Source organism: Camponotus floridanus, unplaced genomic scaffold (genome assembly GCF_003227725.1).
Source record: "Camponotus floridanus strain SB8 unplaced genomic scaffold, Cflo_v7.5 scaffold1, whole genome shotgun sequence".
NCBI classification, from domain to species: domain Eukaryota; kingdom Metazoa; phylum Arthropoda; class Insecta; order Hymenoptera; family Formicidae; genus Camponotus; species Camponotus floridanus.
The window spans coordinates 879526-898362 of NW_020229214.1; the positions used below are offsets into that span (position 1 = coordinate 879526).

At 25.0% G+C, this 18837-nt stretch overlaps 2 protein-coding genes across 3 annotated transcripts in view; both read left to right on the forward strand.

The window, feature by feature from the left end:
- LOC105250389 (cytochrome P450 4C1-like) overlaps window positions 1–6685 on the forward strand; it is a 12155-nt gene extending 5470 nt beyond the window's left edge. Inside the window, exons 1-11 of one of the 2 annotated variants that reach the window (XM_025406802.1) lie at window positions 263–467; window positions 1259–1439; window positions 1634–1746; window positions 3071–3161; window positions 3734–3928; window positions 4332–4398; window positions 4628–4754; window positions 4880–4961; window positions 5050–5162; window positions 5309–5546; window positions 6047–6685. In XM_025406802.1, coding sequence (XP_025262587.1) covers window positions 450–467; window positions 1259–1439; window positions 1634–1746; window positions 3071–3161; window positions 3734–3928; window positions 4332–4398; window positions 4628–4754; window positions 4880–4961; window positions 5050–5162; window positions 5309–5546; window positions 6047–6381 — 1560 coding nt within the window. In that variant the 5' untranslated portion in view covers window positions 263–449 and the 3' untranslated portion in view covers window positions 6382–6685. Of the gene's footprint in view, window positions 1–262; window positions 468–1258; window positions 1440–1633; window positions 1747–3070; window positions 3162–3733; window positions 3929–4331; window positions 4399–4627; window positions 4755–4879; window positions 4962–5049; window positions 5163–5308; window positions 5547–6046 lie in introns of those variants that run through there. The other variant, XM_025406808.1, reaches the window with a different exon arrangement.
- A 4416-nt stretch (window positions 6686–11101) lies between these two features.
- LOC105250452 (cytochrome P450 4C1) lies at window positions 11102–18222 on the forward strand. Its single transcript, XM_025407078.1, has 11 exons — window positions 11102–11247; window positions 12100–12279; window positions 12447–12556; window positions 13926–14016; window positions 14545–14739; window positions 15159–15225; window positions 15402–15528; window positions 15656–15737; window positions 15862–15974; window positions 16087–16324; window positions 17678–18222. The coding sequence occupies exons 2-11, from the start codon at window positions 12108–12110 to the stop codon at window positions 18016–18018; spliced, it is 1536 nt and encodes a 511-aa protein (XP_025262863.1). The 5' UTR covers window positions 11102–11247; window positions 12100–12107; the 3' UTR covers window positions 18019–18222.
- Window positions 18223–18837: the final 615 nt, after the last annotated feature.

Sequence of the window (18837 nt, forward strand, 5' to 3'; positions counted from 1 at the left end):
CAACATTTTTTCAATGTGTAGAAACGTTTGGAATATTTATTAGGAAAACTCAAGATAAATAATGTGGCCTCGCGCACGCGTTACATTGTGTGAGTATTTATATATTGCGAGTTCCAGCAGCGCAAAAGTGAGAAAGAGACTTGCGTGATCAAGATCGCAGTAATATTTCGCGATTGAATCTTGACTCAAGAAGAAGTAAAGACATTATATAATCGTTTGAGTGTATAATCTTTATAATTTTTTGATATTTAAAAACAATTCTTTCAAAAGTTCTTTTAAGAAAAGAAATCCGCTCTCTTTTTTTCTCTTTTTTGATTAGCTTATTGTATTTAATTATATTATATTTGTATGAAATATGATATGATTGTGACATATAACTAATCGTGAAACACATCAAATAACAGTGCCAAATAACAATGCCAATATCTTGTCCAAATATCGTTGCTTGAATGTTAAATGCTACAACAGTAAGTATTAATTTTGTATTTTTTAGCATCATGTAGTTAAAATTTTCGATTTCGCTTTTCATTTTTTCAAAACACAAAATAATTTACACAAAGTTAAAATATGATTTAATAAAAAAAACTTATTAAACAAAGGGCAGATATTTTATAATATTTTTTTTTACTATTTCGATTTTTTAGTGTATTTTGTAAAATTATAACAAATAATTATTTAGAAGCAAAATTAAATGTATATTTAAAATCTCGCGGTTCATAATTCTCCAAAATTTGGTTATATAGATATATTTCAATTAAACATTAATGATAGAACATTTACATTGTTGCACAAACGTACGTTTGATTAGAAAATCAAATGATTGAATATTCTATAAATACTCATCTTTAAATTTTTATTAAAAAGAGAAAAATTATACATTTGAAGCAGTAAATATTTTTAAAGATATCACCGAAATATGACATACAAAAGTGGAATATAAAATATTTATTTATTGTTTTTGTTAATATTGTTAATGAGCATAGATTCGATACTCTTAAACGAGTTAGAAATAATTAGAAAGTATTTCATTGATAAATTATTCCCATCAATATTGATTTTATTCGACTTTGTGCAATGATATGTAAATATGTATATGCACATATAATCGTATTAACATCAATAAGTCTTCATTAAATATTTAATGATGTAAATATCAAATCTTTGTTGTGTATGTCGTGTGTGAAATTCCAATATAATTCTACTCTAAAAAATAATAATTTATGCATTTGCGTACATAAACTATTTAATATGTTTACAGCCTACAACGATGGACTTAATCTCTTTGATACTATGTGCTGTGCTCGTTGTTTTAATAATACCAGTATTTTTATCGGCAATGTATAATTATTGTGTTCTTCGGCGAAAACTCAAGAACATTCCTCAATGCGGCGTATTTCCTGTTGGAGTGGCATTTGAATTAATAAACTTAACGGATCATGGTGAGAAACTTTACGAATGATATTGTCATTTATACTTTTATAAATTATATAAATTACATCACTTATATATATATATATATATTATATATAAAAGTTAAAACAAAAATTTGTTATTTATTTTAAATCAGTATAATAATTAAATAATTAGTATAATAAAAAGTAAATACTATAAATATCTGATTATGTATTTATAGAACGTATATTATGGATGATTGAACGTATGCTACGATATCTTAAAGAAGGAATGTACATATATTGGATTGGCCTGAAGCCGTTCATTAATATTTATAAACCTGAATTATTAGAGGTAAGAAAGAAAAGAACTTTGCTAGTGTGTAAAGTATCGATTGCTATATTTTTTGCGATGATAAATTTATATAAATACATAATAATTTATTATTATAAGAAAGCAAAATTTTTTGCGGAAGTAAACGATTTAAAAATGTATTATTAAAAAATATTTTATTATTATTATTATTATTATTATTATTATTATTATTATTATTATTATTATTATTATTATTATTATTATTATTATGAAATAATATATAATTATTAGTTAATAACACAATTATTACTTTTTCATACATATGAAAAGTGATCAAATTTTATTATTATATTACATTTTTTAATTTTTTAACAGAAAATTTCTTTCTTTTGGTATATTAGAAAATTTTTTTCTGAATAAATTTTTATTTATAAAAATATAAAAATTCGTTGTTAAAATAAAATAATATATTTCTAGTAATTGTTTCTTATCGTGCTTTTATATATAGTAGAAAATTATTTATTATTTTATCAAAATAATTTTATTTGTATATGTGTATATCATGTTGTGTCTCGTATTATGCATATGAGCGTGTATATTTGTGCATGCGCACACGCTGAAGCTGCTTTAGCAAAATTATTTTCAATTTCAGAAAAAATTAAAATTCCGAATAAATCTTTTTTTTCGCCATCTATGTAATAAATTAATTTAAATTTGCTACAATAGTATAAGATATTTACCAAATTTGTAAATTTCCCTTTTTATACACTAAAACAAAACAATTCATTTAGATAGTGGTCAAATGTGATGAAACTATCTATACAAAATGAAAAGAAGATACATTATTTAAAATATATATAAGAGATAAACTTGTATTTTATCTTATCTTACTCTCTTATTATTTACTCTATTTTATCTTATTTATGTTATCAAAAAAACGCCTTTGCCTTTCGTGCGAAATAATTCACGATCAAACTTTACTTTCCAAATTAATTTGTACATTTTATCACAATCTCTATTATGGATTTAAAATATTATATAGAATATCTCATAATTTAAGGAAAAGAATATCTCCTAATTTATTCAGGAAAAACGTATATAACGCGTTAAAATAAATAAATAAATTAAAAATCTAGAATAAAATTTGTGTGTACAAGACATTATTTCTGAAAAAATTAAAGAAAGGACATCCCAGGTAACAAGATGACATCTAAAGACGTCTTAAAGACGTCTTAAAGACGTCTATGACGTCATTAAGACGTTATTAAGATGTCTTTAGACGTCATCTTGTTACCTGGGATTTTGTATAACGAATGTGATAAATTATTATACATTTATATTATTTTTAAACTTATTTTTATAGATTATTATGCCCAGCACCGTAAATATTGAGAAAGGACATCCTTATTATATGCTGGAATCTTGGTTAGGCAAAGGACTTCTAACATCTACAGGTAAATCCACAATCTATTTCAGTCTATTTTTTTATAGATCATTTTTAATATTTCGTAAAAAATAATTTCAGTCTATTTTTTTATAGATCATTTTTAATATTTCGTAAAAAATAATTTTGAGTTTATATTAGATTATGCGTTTTTGATATAGGGTTATTCTCGAAAGTATTTTGAACAAATAAAAAGATGAGTAAAGTTTGACTTTAATACATATGCAAATTGGTATATATCTGTACCCTGGCAAAAGAAAAAAAAGACACATTCTTTCACATTATTATCCATGTCCAATTATTTATGTAATTGATTTTACATTAATATTTATTACTATTATTTTACATTAATATTAATTATGTAAATTGATATGTTCTAAAACATCACTAAATTGTTTGTGTAATTTTTTTGTCGATATTATTATAAATATTTATTAACAACATACAAAACAAACATTAAAATAAAAAACTGTATAATAATAAATTTTTTCATTCTTATTTATAAATATCTATATAGTCTTTATCTTTCATATGTTTTTAATAACATTTACTTAAATGTATCGATGTTTCATACTACTTTAGGAAAACAATGGTTCCATGATAGAAAGCTGATCGGACCAACGTTCCATTTTAGTATATTAGATCAATTTGCTGTGGTTATGTCTGAAAAAGCAGAGATCTTGACAAAATGTCTCGAGAAAGAGATAGCAAAACATCCAGGGAAGGCCATCAATATTTTTCCTTTTACTAATAATGCTGCTCTCGATGTTATCTGTGGTAATAAATATATATGCATCATATTATTATAATATATGATATTTCTCTTGAACATAAAAGAATATCATTAATGTAGTATATTTTATACTGCAGTGGGAAGTTATTAGGATATGAATATCAATAGATTTATCAAGTATACTAAATTCTAATTTTGTTGAATCGACAAATTTATTCGTCATAACAATAATTTGTAGATAATTGCTCATCTATTTATTCATTTATTTTACTATCAAAGCAACGGTTAAATAAGTTTAGAAAAAGAGATTGCTTTAACATTAAATATAATTATTACTATATTATTTTCGATAGTTTTAGATATCAATTCTATTTTTTTTCTGGAATAAGCAATGTAGAATATATTGAAAGATTTATAATTTGATGATGCTAAGTTATTATTTTGCAGAAACAGCAATGGGTGTGGATGTACATGCTCAAGAAGAAGAAACCAAGTATACCGCTACGATACATAGGTTCGAAAAGTCATGAAGTCATGAGTTATAAGTTAATTTATTAGTAATAAAATGATAGCATTAATGACTTATTAAGAAAATTTTGTAAAAACTAATAGCACATTTTGTAATTAATTCATGAACATAATAACATAAATATACTGTTATGTTGGTTTAATTATTTTTATCATGAACATAATAACATAAATATGCTGTTATGTTGATTTTATTATTTTTATCGTATTTTTAGAGGTTCGAAATTAATAATGGATCGATTTTTTCGACCATGGTATTGGCCAAATTGGTTCTACAATTTAGTACCTCAAGGAAGGAAATATAAATCACTAATTAACATAATCCATAAGTTTACGGGAGAGGTATGCGTAAAAGAAAAACATTAATGATATATTAAGATATCAGCAGAATTTTATTAAATTAATTGTTGAATCTATTTTTTGTTTGGATCTAACAAATTTACAAACGAATAAATAACAAATTTCAGGTAATACGTAAAAAAAAGATTACACGACAATCGCAAAACGGTTCTACCAAAGTGGAAAGTGAAGATGATGAACTTGATATAGGTGATTATAAAATTATAATTATATATATGTTTTAATGGTTTTGTGTTAATAAATTTTTGAATTATTCTTATGAAATTTGTTTTGTTAGGTAAGCGGAAGAGAAAAGCTTTTCTGGATCTATTACTAGATCAGAATGAGAAGGCCGAAACTCCGTTAAATGATGATGAACTGAGGGCACAAGTCGACACATTCATGTTCGAGGTAACAGAAAAAAATCTTTGAAATTTAAAGCGAAACTACTTCTTATCAGGGTTTATAATATTAGTATAAATGAGTATATAAAGGTATGAGTATAATTATAAATGAGTATAATTACAAATGAGTAATAAAAATATATAATGATATAGGGTCACGACACAACTGCGGTTGCGATAACTTGGACACTCTTTCTTTTGGGCAATAATCTAGAGCATCAAGAAAAAGTTCATGAAGAACTCGAGGAAGTTTTCAAAGATTCAGAAACACCAGCCACCGTAAAGGAACTGTCGCAATTAAAATACCTCGATAGGATAATAAAGGAAACTCTCAGAATATATCCGAGTGTACCCTTAATCACAAGGAAATTAGCGGAAGATGTAAAAATGGGTATGATAAGACTTTATTTCTATTAATATTAAATATTAAGATTAATATATTTAATATTAAGATTAATATAAAAGATAAAAAAGATCTTAACTTATTCAAATTAACCTATAAATTTGTAAAATTCGTTATTATACAATAATATTTGCATTTTAATAATGAAGTGAATGTTTCTGTCTTTTCCCTTATTTATTAAAAGCTAAATTAAAACGTTTTGCGTGATGCTCAATAATTTGAAATTCAATTTTAAACAGTCTCTAATTTGTGACAGAATTTAAGATAAAATTTAATTGTCATTTTTGCTCCGCGTGTGAATTTTTCAAATACCTTTATTATACAAATAGAATTCTTTCACGATTATCATGTATATGTAAATTTTTTAAAGTAGATTTAACATTATATTATGGATTTTACACAGAAATATTAGACTCCAAGAACATTTATATTAAAAAAAATGAATATAAAATTTTATATAGCAAAATATACAGTCAATTTTATTTTAGGCGATTATATACTTCCGAAAGATTGTACAGTCATGTTGGCCATAGCATTAACGCATACAAATCCGGATACTTGGCCAGATCCATACAAATTCGATCCAGATCGCTTTCTTCCGGAAAATTCAAAACACAGGAATCCATATGCCTACATTCCATTCAGCGCCGGACCAAGAAACTGTATTGGCCAGAGATTTGCTTTACTCGAAGAGAAAATGTTGTTAACAGCTGTTCTGAGAAAGTGGAGAGTGAAAAGTGTAAAAGAAGCCGTTAAATTTGGGCCAACTATTATTTTCCGACCAAGCGAAGAAATATGCATCCATTTCACGCCAAAGAAATAATCAATTTAACAACAAATGTCTATTTTTCTTTATCGTACGCAATTTTTATAATCTTTTTCTTTTACAGAATTTGAATCATTATTTTCGTTATGGATATGGAGTACTAGTATTATACATTATGTTTTTATATATAGTATTTAAGTAATATGAAGTGAGATAAACGTTTGAACGTTCTTTACGAAGCATCGAGCATATATGTATATAAATATATATGTACGAAATATATGAATTACTATAGTTAAGGTTATTATTAAGATTATATATATAGTTAAGACTTAAAGGAATAAATGATTTGTGAACATAATTAACAACATTTATTACATAAATAATTATTTTAACACAAGAGATCAATAATATATAGAAAGTAATAGTATAAATACACATTATATTTGAATCGATATATTAGTTATGATTGATAAACTTATATTTAATTAATTTTTAATATGTAAAAATTCTCTCAGGATTAATTTCTGAGAGAGTCACATTTTCATTTTCACTTGAAATCTGTTTTATAATTATATTATCTTTGAAGTGCATCTCCAAAGAAAATACAATTTCTTACATTATAAATTTCGCAAAGATTCATAATTCAGAAAAATTTCAAAAATATCAGAGCGATACACACTACGCTTCAATATATCTAAACAGAATTATTATCAAAATAATTATTTAATATCAAATTTATCTCTTACTTCAGCAGAAAGTTTTTATCATTCTGAATTATATTGGATAATGATCGAACATTAGATCATGATTGATGTAAGATAACTTCTAATCTATGAAACAGACATGCAGAAAACATCCGTTAATAAGATTTCAGGTTCAGCTACATTCGTTTGTTTGTGTATTCTTATTGAATAATATAATAATAATTCATAGTATTAATTATCTTACTACTTAATAATTATACCAATGTACACTGAGAAAAAATAATGTTGAATCAACAAAATATTAGTGTAATTGGAATTTATTTTATTAATTCAATAACATTATTAATCATAAACGTCATGTGTTTGTTTTACAGTTTACATTAATGTTGTTAATTCAACATTATTTTTTTCTCAATGCATTTAACAGAGAATTTGCCAGAATTCCGTCCAAAATAACGATAAAAATTTCGATAAAGTATGCCTGCAATGAACTGGCTTTCACAAATTCTAGTATTCTAGTAAATTCTATTTGAATCAATAATATATTGGCCGTTGAAAATAAGTATACCAAATAAGTTTTTATGAAACACTAAATTGACATAACATGTACATGCGCGCGATAAGAAGAAATTTAATGATAGCGTGAGCATAAACAATTATCTCATATTTTAATCATAACTGAGTATCACTTTAATTATACATAACATTAACTATATACAACATTTTCAAATGTCAAAAAATTCGGTCTACGTGTTGGTTTTTATTTGCGCATTAAAATCGCAAGCCAAAAATGCTCGTTGAAGTCTTGATTTTGGATCTTGCGAAAAAATCATGAAAAGAGTTATAAAAAAAGCAGAGTCAGTATATACCCAGTCAGCAAAGATATTGATTTAATATTATTTTTTTCTCAATGCATTTAACAGAGAATTTATCAGAATTCAGTATAAAAATAATTGCAATAGTTCGATAAAACAATAAACTGATTTTCAACAAAACTCTAGTATACTAATTATACTGATAATATATTTACCGATGAAAGTAAGTAATTATGTGAAATAAATTTGTGCGAAAGACTAAACTGACATAACATGTATGTACGCACGATAAAAAATTCAATGACATGTTGAACATAAATAAACAATTATTTCATATCTTAATCAGAATTAACAATAAATATATCTTATTTTAATTATTGCTGTATAACACCTTTAATTAAATATCGAAAAAACACGGTCCATATATTGGTTTTTACCTGCGTATTGAAATTGCAAGCTGAGCATGTTCATTGGAGCCTCGATATTGGATCTTTCGAGAAAATTAAAAGAAAATAGAATAAGAGTTATCAAACAAAGTGAAGCCTATATAACTAACACATATATTTCTAAATCACCAATAAAACTCAAGATAATTCGCGAATCCAGTAACTGATTTTTCTGTTGGATCAAGCGATTATGATTATTGGCAATTTGTCAAATTCGTGCGGATTATTTAGTTTAAGAAGTTTGGGAAATTGATTAAAGATTATTGATGTCTCTGCACTGATTAAATCATATTATAGATTTAAATACAAAATACAATACGCAAAGTTGTGATTATTTTTGATAGAAATGATCTTGATTTGAAAATGAAGCATTTTAAGGATTCTTATTCATCTCCTTGTCTTTCTCTCTATATCTCCTTGTCTATATTTTTATTCTAAATAGCGATTTTAATATTCATTTTAATAATATTTTAATAATATCATTTAATTTAATTTCATACAGTTATATAATAAATTAAAATGTGTTAAAAATAAGTTTTGTCCATGAAGTTAGAGTAAGGAGATTTAACTACATAATGTAAAGAGACAAAAGTTGATAACTAAAAATGTTTCGTGTATAGAAGCCAACTTCATCGAATGAAATAGCTTGTAACATTTCATCGTCATCTTGAATATTATATATGTGCAGTGTTACGTTTAATTGTATAAAACTTTACATTGTGTTATACATTGTACACTTATTAATACATTGACACTATTAAACGAAACACTATATATGTGAATATTTAAGATAGCGACAAAATATTATAAGCTATTCCGTGAACCTGATATTATATGTTTTTGGTTACCATTTTAAGTCTTCTTTAATCTTACTTCATTGATTTGCCTTGAAAATAAATTGCATATAATGTCCGTTTAATACAGTACACTTTATGTGATACTCGTAATATTTACGTAATCTTCTCCTTATTTCAATCAGATGATCAAAGTTACCCTGAAAAATAATTGCGCATTCTATTCTGATAAATAATAGAATTAGTTTTTTAATCAGTTGGGAAGACACGACAATAGTCGATCAAGAACCTTCTTGCAAAAGAAGACTTATATCTGAGATGTTGCAACAAAAAAACGGTCTGAACATTCAAAGTGACACTGCATTACTTAATGGTTCTTATCTTCCTGCATTACTTAATAGTTCTTATCTTCCTTATTAATGTCTCTCATTTTTCAAAGCCTCCTGCTTCCCCACTACTCTCTTCCTAAATTCACGTCTTCTTTTTCTCTCCTTTTTTATTCCTTTCCCTCTCCCCTTCTTTCCTTTGCTTCCTACTTTTCCCACATCTAGTCGTGTCTTGGCCTTCCTCGCTATCACACTCTTTCATTTTTTATTTCTGACTTTTTCCCTCCGATCTTTGCTTTTTATGCTTGTACGTATTTATACTGCGATTTGTACGTATTTATACTTGCTTTTCCATTTTTTAATTTTTTCTTTGAATTATTATTTCTAACGATTACTTTTTAAATTTTAAACTGTAAGACGATCTATATTTCTTTTTTTTATTACGTAACATATGCTAGGCATAAAGTGTTGTCTCCACGCATCATTGTTTCAATATTAATTGCTGCGACAGTAAGTATTAAAGTCTTATTATTTTTTATATTACTATTTCATAGTTGAAACTTTTGATTTTATTTTTTATTTTTTTTTGAAAACACAAAGTAATTTACGCATAGTTAAAATGTATTTAACAAAAAAGCTCATTCAAAAAGAGCGGATATTTTATGATAAAATGTTTTTTTCTTTTTTCGCTATATTGATTCTGTAAAGTAAAGCGTATTACAAAATTATGGCAAGTAATTTTTTTATTTTAGGACAGAATTAACTTCATTTAAAATCTCGCGACGCATAATTCTCCAAAAGAGAAAAATTTCGCTATACATACATTACGATATTAAATAGTGATGACAGAGCACTCACATTGTTATGTAAAACGTACATTGTTCAAAGATTAGATATTTAATATTGATTTAATATTATTTAAAAAAATAGTTATATATATAATTTAAGCAATAAATTCTTTTAAAAATATCATTGAAAGAAAAATATGGAAAGGAGAAGAGAAACGGTAGAGAAATAGAATATAAAAAAAAACCAATTTATTAAGGTTTTCGTAAATCTTTTTAAATTAAGAAACGTAGATTCCACATTTGAACGAATTAAAATATTTAACCGATGAAATATTCTCACTGACATTTATTTTATATTCAAATTTATGCGATGATATGTATGTATATTTATGTATACGCATCATTCAATGTCATATTATCAGGAATGAAATATTTTTAATAAATACTATCAGTTAGTAAATAATGAACATTGTATCAATGATCTTTGTCAATGTATGTGTCTAAGATTCTAATAAATCTATTTTAAGAAATAATAATTTATGCATTTATACATATTTGGTAACACAAAAATTGTTCAATATATTCACAGATTATGAGAATGGATTTAATCTCTTTGATACTATGCACTTTATTTGTGTTATGACCTTACTGTATATTGCGGAATCAAGTGCATAAGAGCAAAAAACTTTACGATAATTTGATGATAAAACTTTGTAATAACAATGATATCATAAACATAATATTCATGTAAACGTTTGTAGAAGCACGTAATACACATTTCGCTTGAATCTTGAATCAAGAAGAAGTAGACATTTCATATAATCCTTTGTTTTAAAAAGATTCTTTCAAAAGATTTTTCTTTCCTTCTTTTTTTCTAAAAAAGCATTTTATTCTCTTTCGCTCTCTTCTTCTCTATCATTTTTTTACATTATTTAATTACATTATATTTATAAAGCTTAGTAAATTGTGATTAATTGTGAAATGATATCTGCTATCAGTGTCAAATATCTTGGCTATGCATCATTGTTTCAATTAAGTGCTGCGACAGTAAGTATTGAAATCTTATTATTTTTCATATTACTATATAGTTGAAACTTTTAATTTTATTTTTTATTATTTTGAAAACACAAAGTAATTTGCTCATAGTTAAAATATGATTTAATAAAAAATTCATTAAAAAGAGCGGATATTTTATGATGAAATGTTTTTTCCTTTTCATTGTTTTGATTCTTTAAAGTAAAGCGTATTATATACAATTATGTCAAGTAATTTTTTATTTTAGAACAGAATTAACTTTATTTAAAATCTCGCGACACATAATTCTCCAAAAGAGAAAAATTTCGCTATATACATATATTACGATATTAAATAGTGATGATAGAGCGCTCACATTGTTATGTAAAACGTACATTTCAAGTTCAAAAATTAGATATTTAATATTGGTTCAATATTAATTAAAAAAATAATTATACATATAATTTAAGCAATAAATTCTTTTAAAAATATGATTGAAAGAAAAATGTGGAAAGAAGAATAAAAACGGTAGAGAAATGGAATATAAACAATTTATTGAGGTTTCTGTACATTTTTTTAAATTAAGAAACGTAGATTCCACATTTGACCGTAAATATTTAACCAATAAATTATTCTCACATATTGATTTTATATTTGAGTTTGAGCGATGATATGTATATGTACGCATCATCCAACGTCATGTTATCAGAAATAAAATATTTTTAATAAATACTATCGGTTAGTAAATAATGAACATTGTGTCAATGATATCTTTGTTAATGTACATATATGCACATGCGATCATAATAAATCTATTTTTAAGAAGTAATAATTTATGCATTTATACATATTCGATAATTCAAAAATTGTTCAATATATTTACAGTTACGAGAATGGATTTAATTTCTTTGATACTATACACCCTATTTGTTGTTTTAATAATCCCTGCAATTATATGGATATCGTATCATCAATATGTTCTTCGACAAAAATTCAAAAATATTCCTGTATATGGCAGATTTCCTTTTAGCACGACATGGGAATTATTAACATTAACAAGCTATGGTAAAGAATTTTATAAATAAAATTGTTTTTAAAAATATTATTTATATAGTTTTAATAAAAAAATTGAAACATAATATTCAGTATTTATTTTAAATTAGTGTAATATGTAAATAATCAGAATAATAATAAAAATTAAATACTAAATCTGATTATATGTTTATTTACAGACCGAGTAAAATGGTATATACAACGTATGCTGCAATTTAAAGAAGGAATTTTCGTACATTGGATAGGCATGAATCCATTCATTAATCTCTATAAACCTGAATTATTAGAGGTAAGAATATATGAAAAGTATTTTTTTAGTACAAAGTATTAGTTATCATATAATTTGTGATTACAAGAGTATAAATACATAATAATTTGTTATTAAAAAAGTGAAACTTTTTGCGAGAGTGAAATAGAGTAAGTTTTTATAAGTATATAATTAAACATTATACATCTTATCTTATTATTATTAAATAATACAATTACTGAAAAGTTTCTCAATATAATAATTATATGATAAAAATAAATTTTCTTAGTTATCAATAATATAATTGCTACTATTGCATACATATGAAAAATGATTATATTTTATTATTATAATGAATTATTTAATATTACCGCAAAATTTTTTCTTTCCCTATAATAAAAAAATTTTTTCTCAATAAATTTTTATTTGTAAAAACATAAGTCTACAAAATTAAAAAATAAAATAATCTATTTCTAATCAATTTTATCGCTATTCTATCGCTTTGATGATTGTAAAATAAGATGTAATTTATTATTTTAGTAAAACAATTTATGTGTATGTGTGTGTCGTATTACAATTACACATGTTGTGTTTATGTGCGTGCACACCAAGATTTAGCAAAATTATTTTTGGCAAAGAAAATTAATATTCCGAATAAATTATTTCTTTCGCTATCTATATAATAACTGACCAAAATTTGCTATAGACGTATATATGTATAATAAAATATTATCAGATTGTACGCTAACTCAGCATACTTTTCTTTCTACATAAGAGATACAAAGGTTCATTAAGTTAGTTTTTCGATAAATAGTGCTAAGACTATGTATCAAGATTGTATGTATTAAATAGAAAATTTATTACCAGGTAAAGAGATAAACGTTTGCTTTATTTATTTATTTTATTTGCGTTATCAAAGAAACTGCCTTTAACAGGAAAACAGTTCACGATCAAAGTTAAATTTTCTAGTTGATATCCGCATAAACAGTCCTAACACTATGTGTCAAGACTATTAAACAGAAGATTTATTATTAGACTAAGAGATGCATGCGTCTATTTTATTTGTCTTTTATTTTACTAGCATTATCAAAGAAACTGATTCGCCTTTCGAGGCAGATAGTTCACGATCAAAGTTAAATTTTTTAAATTGATGTTAGCAATTTACGCACTTTAGCAATCTAGTCTTAATTATCGGTTTCATCTTTAAAATATTATATAGAATATTTCTTAATATAATGATACACTGACAAAAACATAATGAAATAACATAAAAAAATGAATTAAAAATATAAAATAAAATTTTTACATACTATTTTTGAAAAAATTAAAAATTTGAAGAAAAGACATTTTATGTAATATAATAAATGATAAATTATTAAATGATTCTATTATTTTTAAATTCACTTTGTAGATTATTATGTCTAGTACAGTAAATATCGCAAAAGGACATCCATATAAAATGATGGAATCTTGGTTAGGCAAAGGACTTTTAACTTCTACAGGTAAATCCATAATCTTTTTCAATCTATTTTTTATAGAATATTTTTAATATCTAGTTAAACATGAAAAGTAATTTGAGTTTATATTATATTATGCATTTTTGATGTATGATTATTCTCGAAAAGATTTTAAATAAAAATACGAAAAAAACTAAAGAGACGAAAAAGTAAAATTTTATTCTAATACTATTATGCAAATTTGTATATATGTATATCTTGATAAAAAAAAAGAAAACACATCTTTTCACATCCATATCTCCATTTACTTATGTAATTTATGTGACTGATTTTATATTAATATTAATTATTTAAATTGGCAAGCTTCATTAACATTACTAAGTTGTTTGTGCAATTTTTCTTATCCGAGATTATAAATATTTATTGGCGATATGCAAAAAATATAAATAACGAAATAAGAAAACCCATAATAATATATATTTTCATTTTTACTTATTTACAAATATGTATGCGTATATCTGGCATATGATATTTTTAATAAATAAATGTACTGTTCGATACTACTTTTCTCAGGAAAACAATGGTTCCATGATAGAAAGTTGATCGGGCCAACGTTCCATTTTAGTATATTGGATCAGTTTGCCGTGGTTATGTCCGAAAAAGCAGAAATCTTGATAAAATGTCTCGAGAAGGAGATAGCAAAGAATCCAGGGAAGGCTATCAATATTTTTCCTTTCGCTAATAATGCTGCTCTCGATGTTATATGTGGTAATAAATATATATGTATTATATTATTATAATGTATAATAGTTCTCTTGAACACAAAAGAATATTATTATTTTAATACTTTATGCTGCAGTAGGAAGCTATTACGAGCTAAGATATGAATAAATAGACTTGTCAAGTACACTTAAATTTAAATTTTCTTGAATCGACGATTTCATTCATTATAATAAATTAGTTGCTTATTTATTCATTGATTCACTTATTATATTACCAAAGCAACAGTTGTTTATTAGAAAAAATATGTTTACTAGAAAAAAGGATTATAGTTTGCTTTAACATTTAATTATTACTATATTATTTTTGATAGTCTAATTTTATAAGTCAATTTTATTTCTTCTCTGGAATAAGCAATGTAGAATACTTTGAGAGATTTATGATGATGCTAAGTCATTATATTGCAGAAACGGCAATGGGTGTGAATGTACATGCTCAAGAAGGAGAAATCAAGTATACTGCAACAATACATAGGTTTGAAAAGTCATGAGTCATAAATTAATTTATTAGTAATAAAATCGGTATATTAATGAGTTCTTAAGAAAATTTCTAAAAATTAACAGCATAATTTGTAATTAATTAATGAACATAATAACATAAATATGCTGTTATGTTGGTATAACGTTTTATTATTTTTATCATACTTTTAGAGGATCGGAATTAATAATGGAACGATTTTACCGACCATGGCTTTGGTCAGATTGGTTCTACAATTTAACATCTACAGGGAAGAAATATAGATCAGTGATTAACATAATCCATAAGTTTACGAGAGAGGTATGCGCGAAAAAATCACTAATGATATATTAAGATGTCGGCAGAATTTTATTAAATTAATTATTGAATCTATTTCTTGTTTGGATGAATCTAACAAATTTACAAACGAATAAATAACAAATTTAAGGTAATACGTAAAAAAAAGATCACACGACAATCGCAAAACGGTTCTACCAAAGTGGAAAGTGAAGATGATGAACTTGATATAGGTGATTATAAAATTATAATTATATATATATATATATATATATATATATATATATATATATATATGTTTTAATGGTTTTGTGTTAATAAATTTTTGAATTATTCTTATGAAATTTGTTTTTTTAGATAAGCGGAAAAGGAAAACTTTTCTAGATCTATTACTAGATCAGAATGAGATGGCCGAAACTCCGTTAACCGATGATGAATTGCGGGCACAAGTCGACACATTCATGTTCGAGGTGAGAGAAAAAATCTTTGAAATTTAAAGCAAAATTCTTTCTTACCGGATTTAATAATATAATATAATTATAAATAAGTACTATAAAATAGTAAAGATATATAATAATATAGGGTCACGACACAACTGCGGTTGCGATAACTTGGACGCTCTTTCTTTTGGGCAATAATCTAGAGCATCAAGAAAAAGTTCATGAAGAACTCGAGGAAGTTTTCAAAGATTCAGAAACACCAGCCACCGTAAAGGAACTGTCGCAATTAAAATATCTCGATAGGATTATAAAGGAAACGCTCAGATTATTCCCAAGTGTACCCCTAATCACAAGAAAATTAGCGGAAGATGTAAAAATTGGTATATAAATCTTTCTATTAACATTAACTATTAACATTAAGATAAAGAAAAACTTAAAATATTTATATCAATTTGTAAATTTGTGTGCTAAAATTTGCTCTTAAAGGTACTTTCACTTACATAATGAAGATACTATGTTTTTATTTCGAGGTATCATTTTTTATTTATTAAAAGCTACATAAATGCAGCAAAAGATCAATGAGTAAACAATTTTTAGATTAAAGTCTTTCACTTACAGAATTCAAAAAATAATAAAGTAATAACATAATACTTTATTTATCATTTTATATCTCGCGTTTTAAATTCTTTAAAAAAATAACTTTATTACTTACAATAGACTTTATACAATAACTATACAATAATTATAACAATAATTATACAATAGAATTCTTTTATTAGAATTATTATCATACAGATTATCTATTTTAAATTTAACATTAGATTTTAGATTTAACATTATAATGTGGATTTTAGACAGAAATATAATTTTTAAACCGAGCTCGAAAACCAAGCCCGGGAGAAAAAATGTTTCAGATAAAAGTTGTTTGGTTTCGAGGGGGTCATAAGATGGTACCATTGGTTTGACCTTGAAGAGTCATTGGAAAGTCATGCGAAGGTTACTTCAATTTTTTTAAATATAATACCCTATATATTTTTACATATTCTTGTAGCTTATCTCGAGAGCTTTTCAAAACACTATAATAAAGTATTTCTTCATCGAGCACTTTTCGAGTTATGAGACTTGAAATAATTTCTTAATTTTACATAAATCATAAAATATCTAGTAAAATATTCATTTTTCGATTATCTTACCTTAATACTTTTATGTACAAAATAATGAATTTGCAATTAACAATTCCATATTTTTTCTTAAAAACAACTGTATATTTTCTTTACACTAATTGATTCCTCTCATTATTTTGTACATAAAAGTATTAAGGTAAGATAATTGAAAAATGAATATTTTACTAGATATTTTATGGTTTATGTAAAATTAAGAAATTATTTCAAGCCTCAAAAAGTATTCAATGAAGAAATACTTTATTATAGTGTTTTGGAAAGATCTCGAGATACAAGAATATATAAAAATATATAGGGTATTCCATTTAAAAAAATTGAAGTGATCTTCGCGTGATTCTTCAAGGTCAAACCAATGTACCATCTTATGGCTCCTTCGAAACCAAACAACTTTTGTCTGAAACATTTTTCTCTCCTAGGCTTGGTTTTCGAGATATTCGACTGGATGGATTAAAATTGGCCACAATGTACATAAATTATTAATATAAAATTTGAAGTATATACATATGTGTGGAAAGAGAACAGAATACAATCTATAACAATAAATTTTTTTAGGTGATTATACATTCCCAAAAGGTATTACAGTTATATTGGCAATATTATTAGTACATTTAAACCCGGAAATTTGGCCAGATCCAAAAAAGTTTGATCCTGATCGCTTTCTTCCGGAAAATTCAAAGCATAGAAATCCATACGCCTACATTCCATTTAGTGCTGGACCACGGAACTGTATTGGCCGGAGATTTGCTTTACTCGAAGAGAAAATGTTGTTAACAGCTATTTTGAGAAAGTGGAGAGTAAAAAGTATAAAGAAACCAGATACAGTTGAATACGGGGCTAATCTTATTTTCCGACCAAGTGAAGACATATTCATTCATTTCACGCCAAAGAAATAATTAATTTACCAGCAAATGCCCATTTCTATTTATGTTGCACAATCTTTATTATCTTTCTCGGAATTTAAATGTCTTTTCGTTATTCTTGTTGCAGATACAGCATATTATATGAATTACTATTGTAGAGACATAATTTAAAGGAATATAAATGATTTGAGAAATTTATCTCCTACGAAAATGATGTTGTTTTAACAATAAATAATTAATAATGTATATGTAAAAATGGAAGCACATAAATATACATATTTAAATCAATATAATTGATTGATGAAATTAAATTTAATTAATATGTAAAAATTGTCTCAGGATTGATTTTTAAGTCACATTTTCATTTTTTTGTTAGACATCTGTCTTGTAGTTTATATATTATCTTCAGAATGCATCTTTGAAGATAATATATAAACTGCAAGACAGATGTCTAAAACAAAAAAATGAAAATGTGACTTAAAAATCCTTATTTTAAATTTCGCAAAGATAATTCGAAAATTTCAAAAAAGTCAGATTAGCATATTCTCTACATTTCAGTCTATCTCTATATGATTATTATTAAGACTATCATTTAACATAGTTTCTCATTTCGAAGAAAGCGTTTTTTATTATTCTGGTTTAAAATGAATAACAATCGAACATTAGGTCATGATCGATGTAAGATTCGTATATCTAATCTAATAGACGAACGTATTGTCTGATACGAAAAAAGCATCCGCTAATTAAATATTAATTTCATCAACATTCGTTCGTTTACGTATTCTTATTATTGAATGAAAATAATTCATAGAATTAATTATTTTATTATGTAATAATTACTAATGCACACTG

What these genes read in the sequence shown, in the direction of transcription:
- LOC105250452 (XM_025407078.1), top strand. Translation starts at nt 12,108, where the DNA reads ATGGATTTAATTTCTTTGATACTATACACCCTATTTGTTGTTTTAATA. An exon ending in ATAAACCTGAATTATTAGAG is followed by an intron (nt 12,557 to 13,925) that starts GTAAGAATATAT and finishes TTCACTTTGTAG; the next exon opens with ATTATTATGTCTAGTACAGT. An exon ending in TATACTGCAACAATACATAG is followed by an intron (nt 15,226 to 15,401) that starts GTTTGAAAAGTC and finishes TCATACTTTTAG; the next exon opens with AGGATCGGAATTAATAATGG.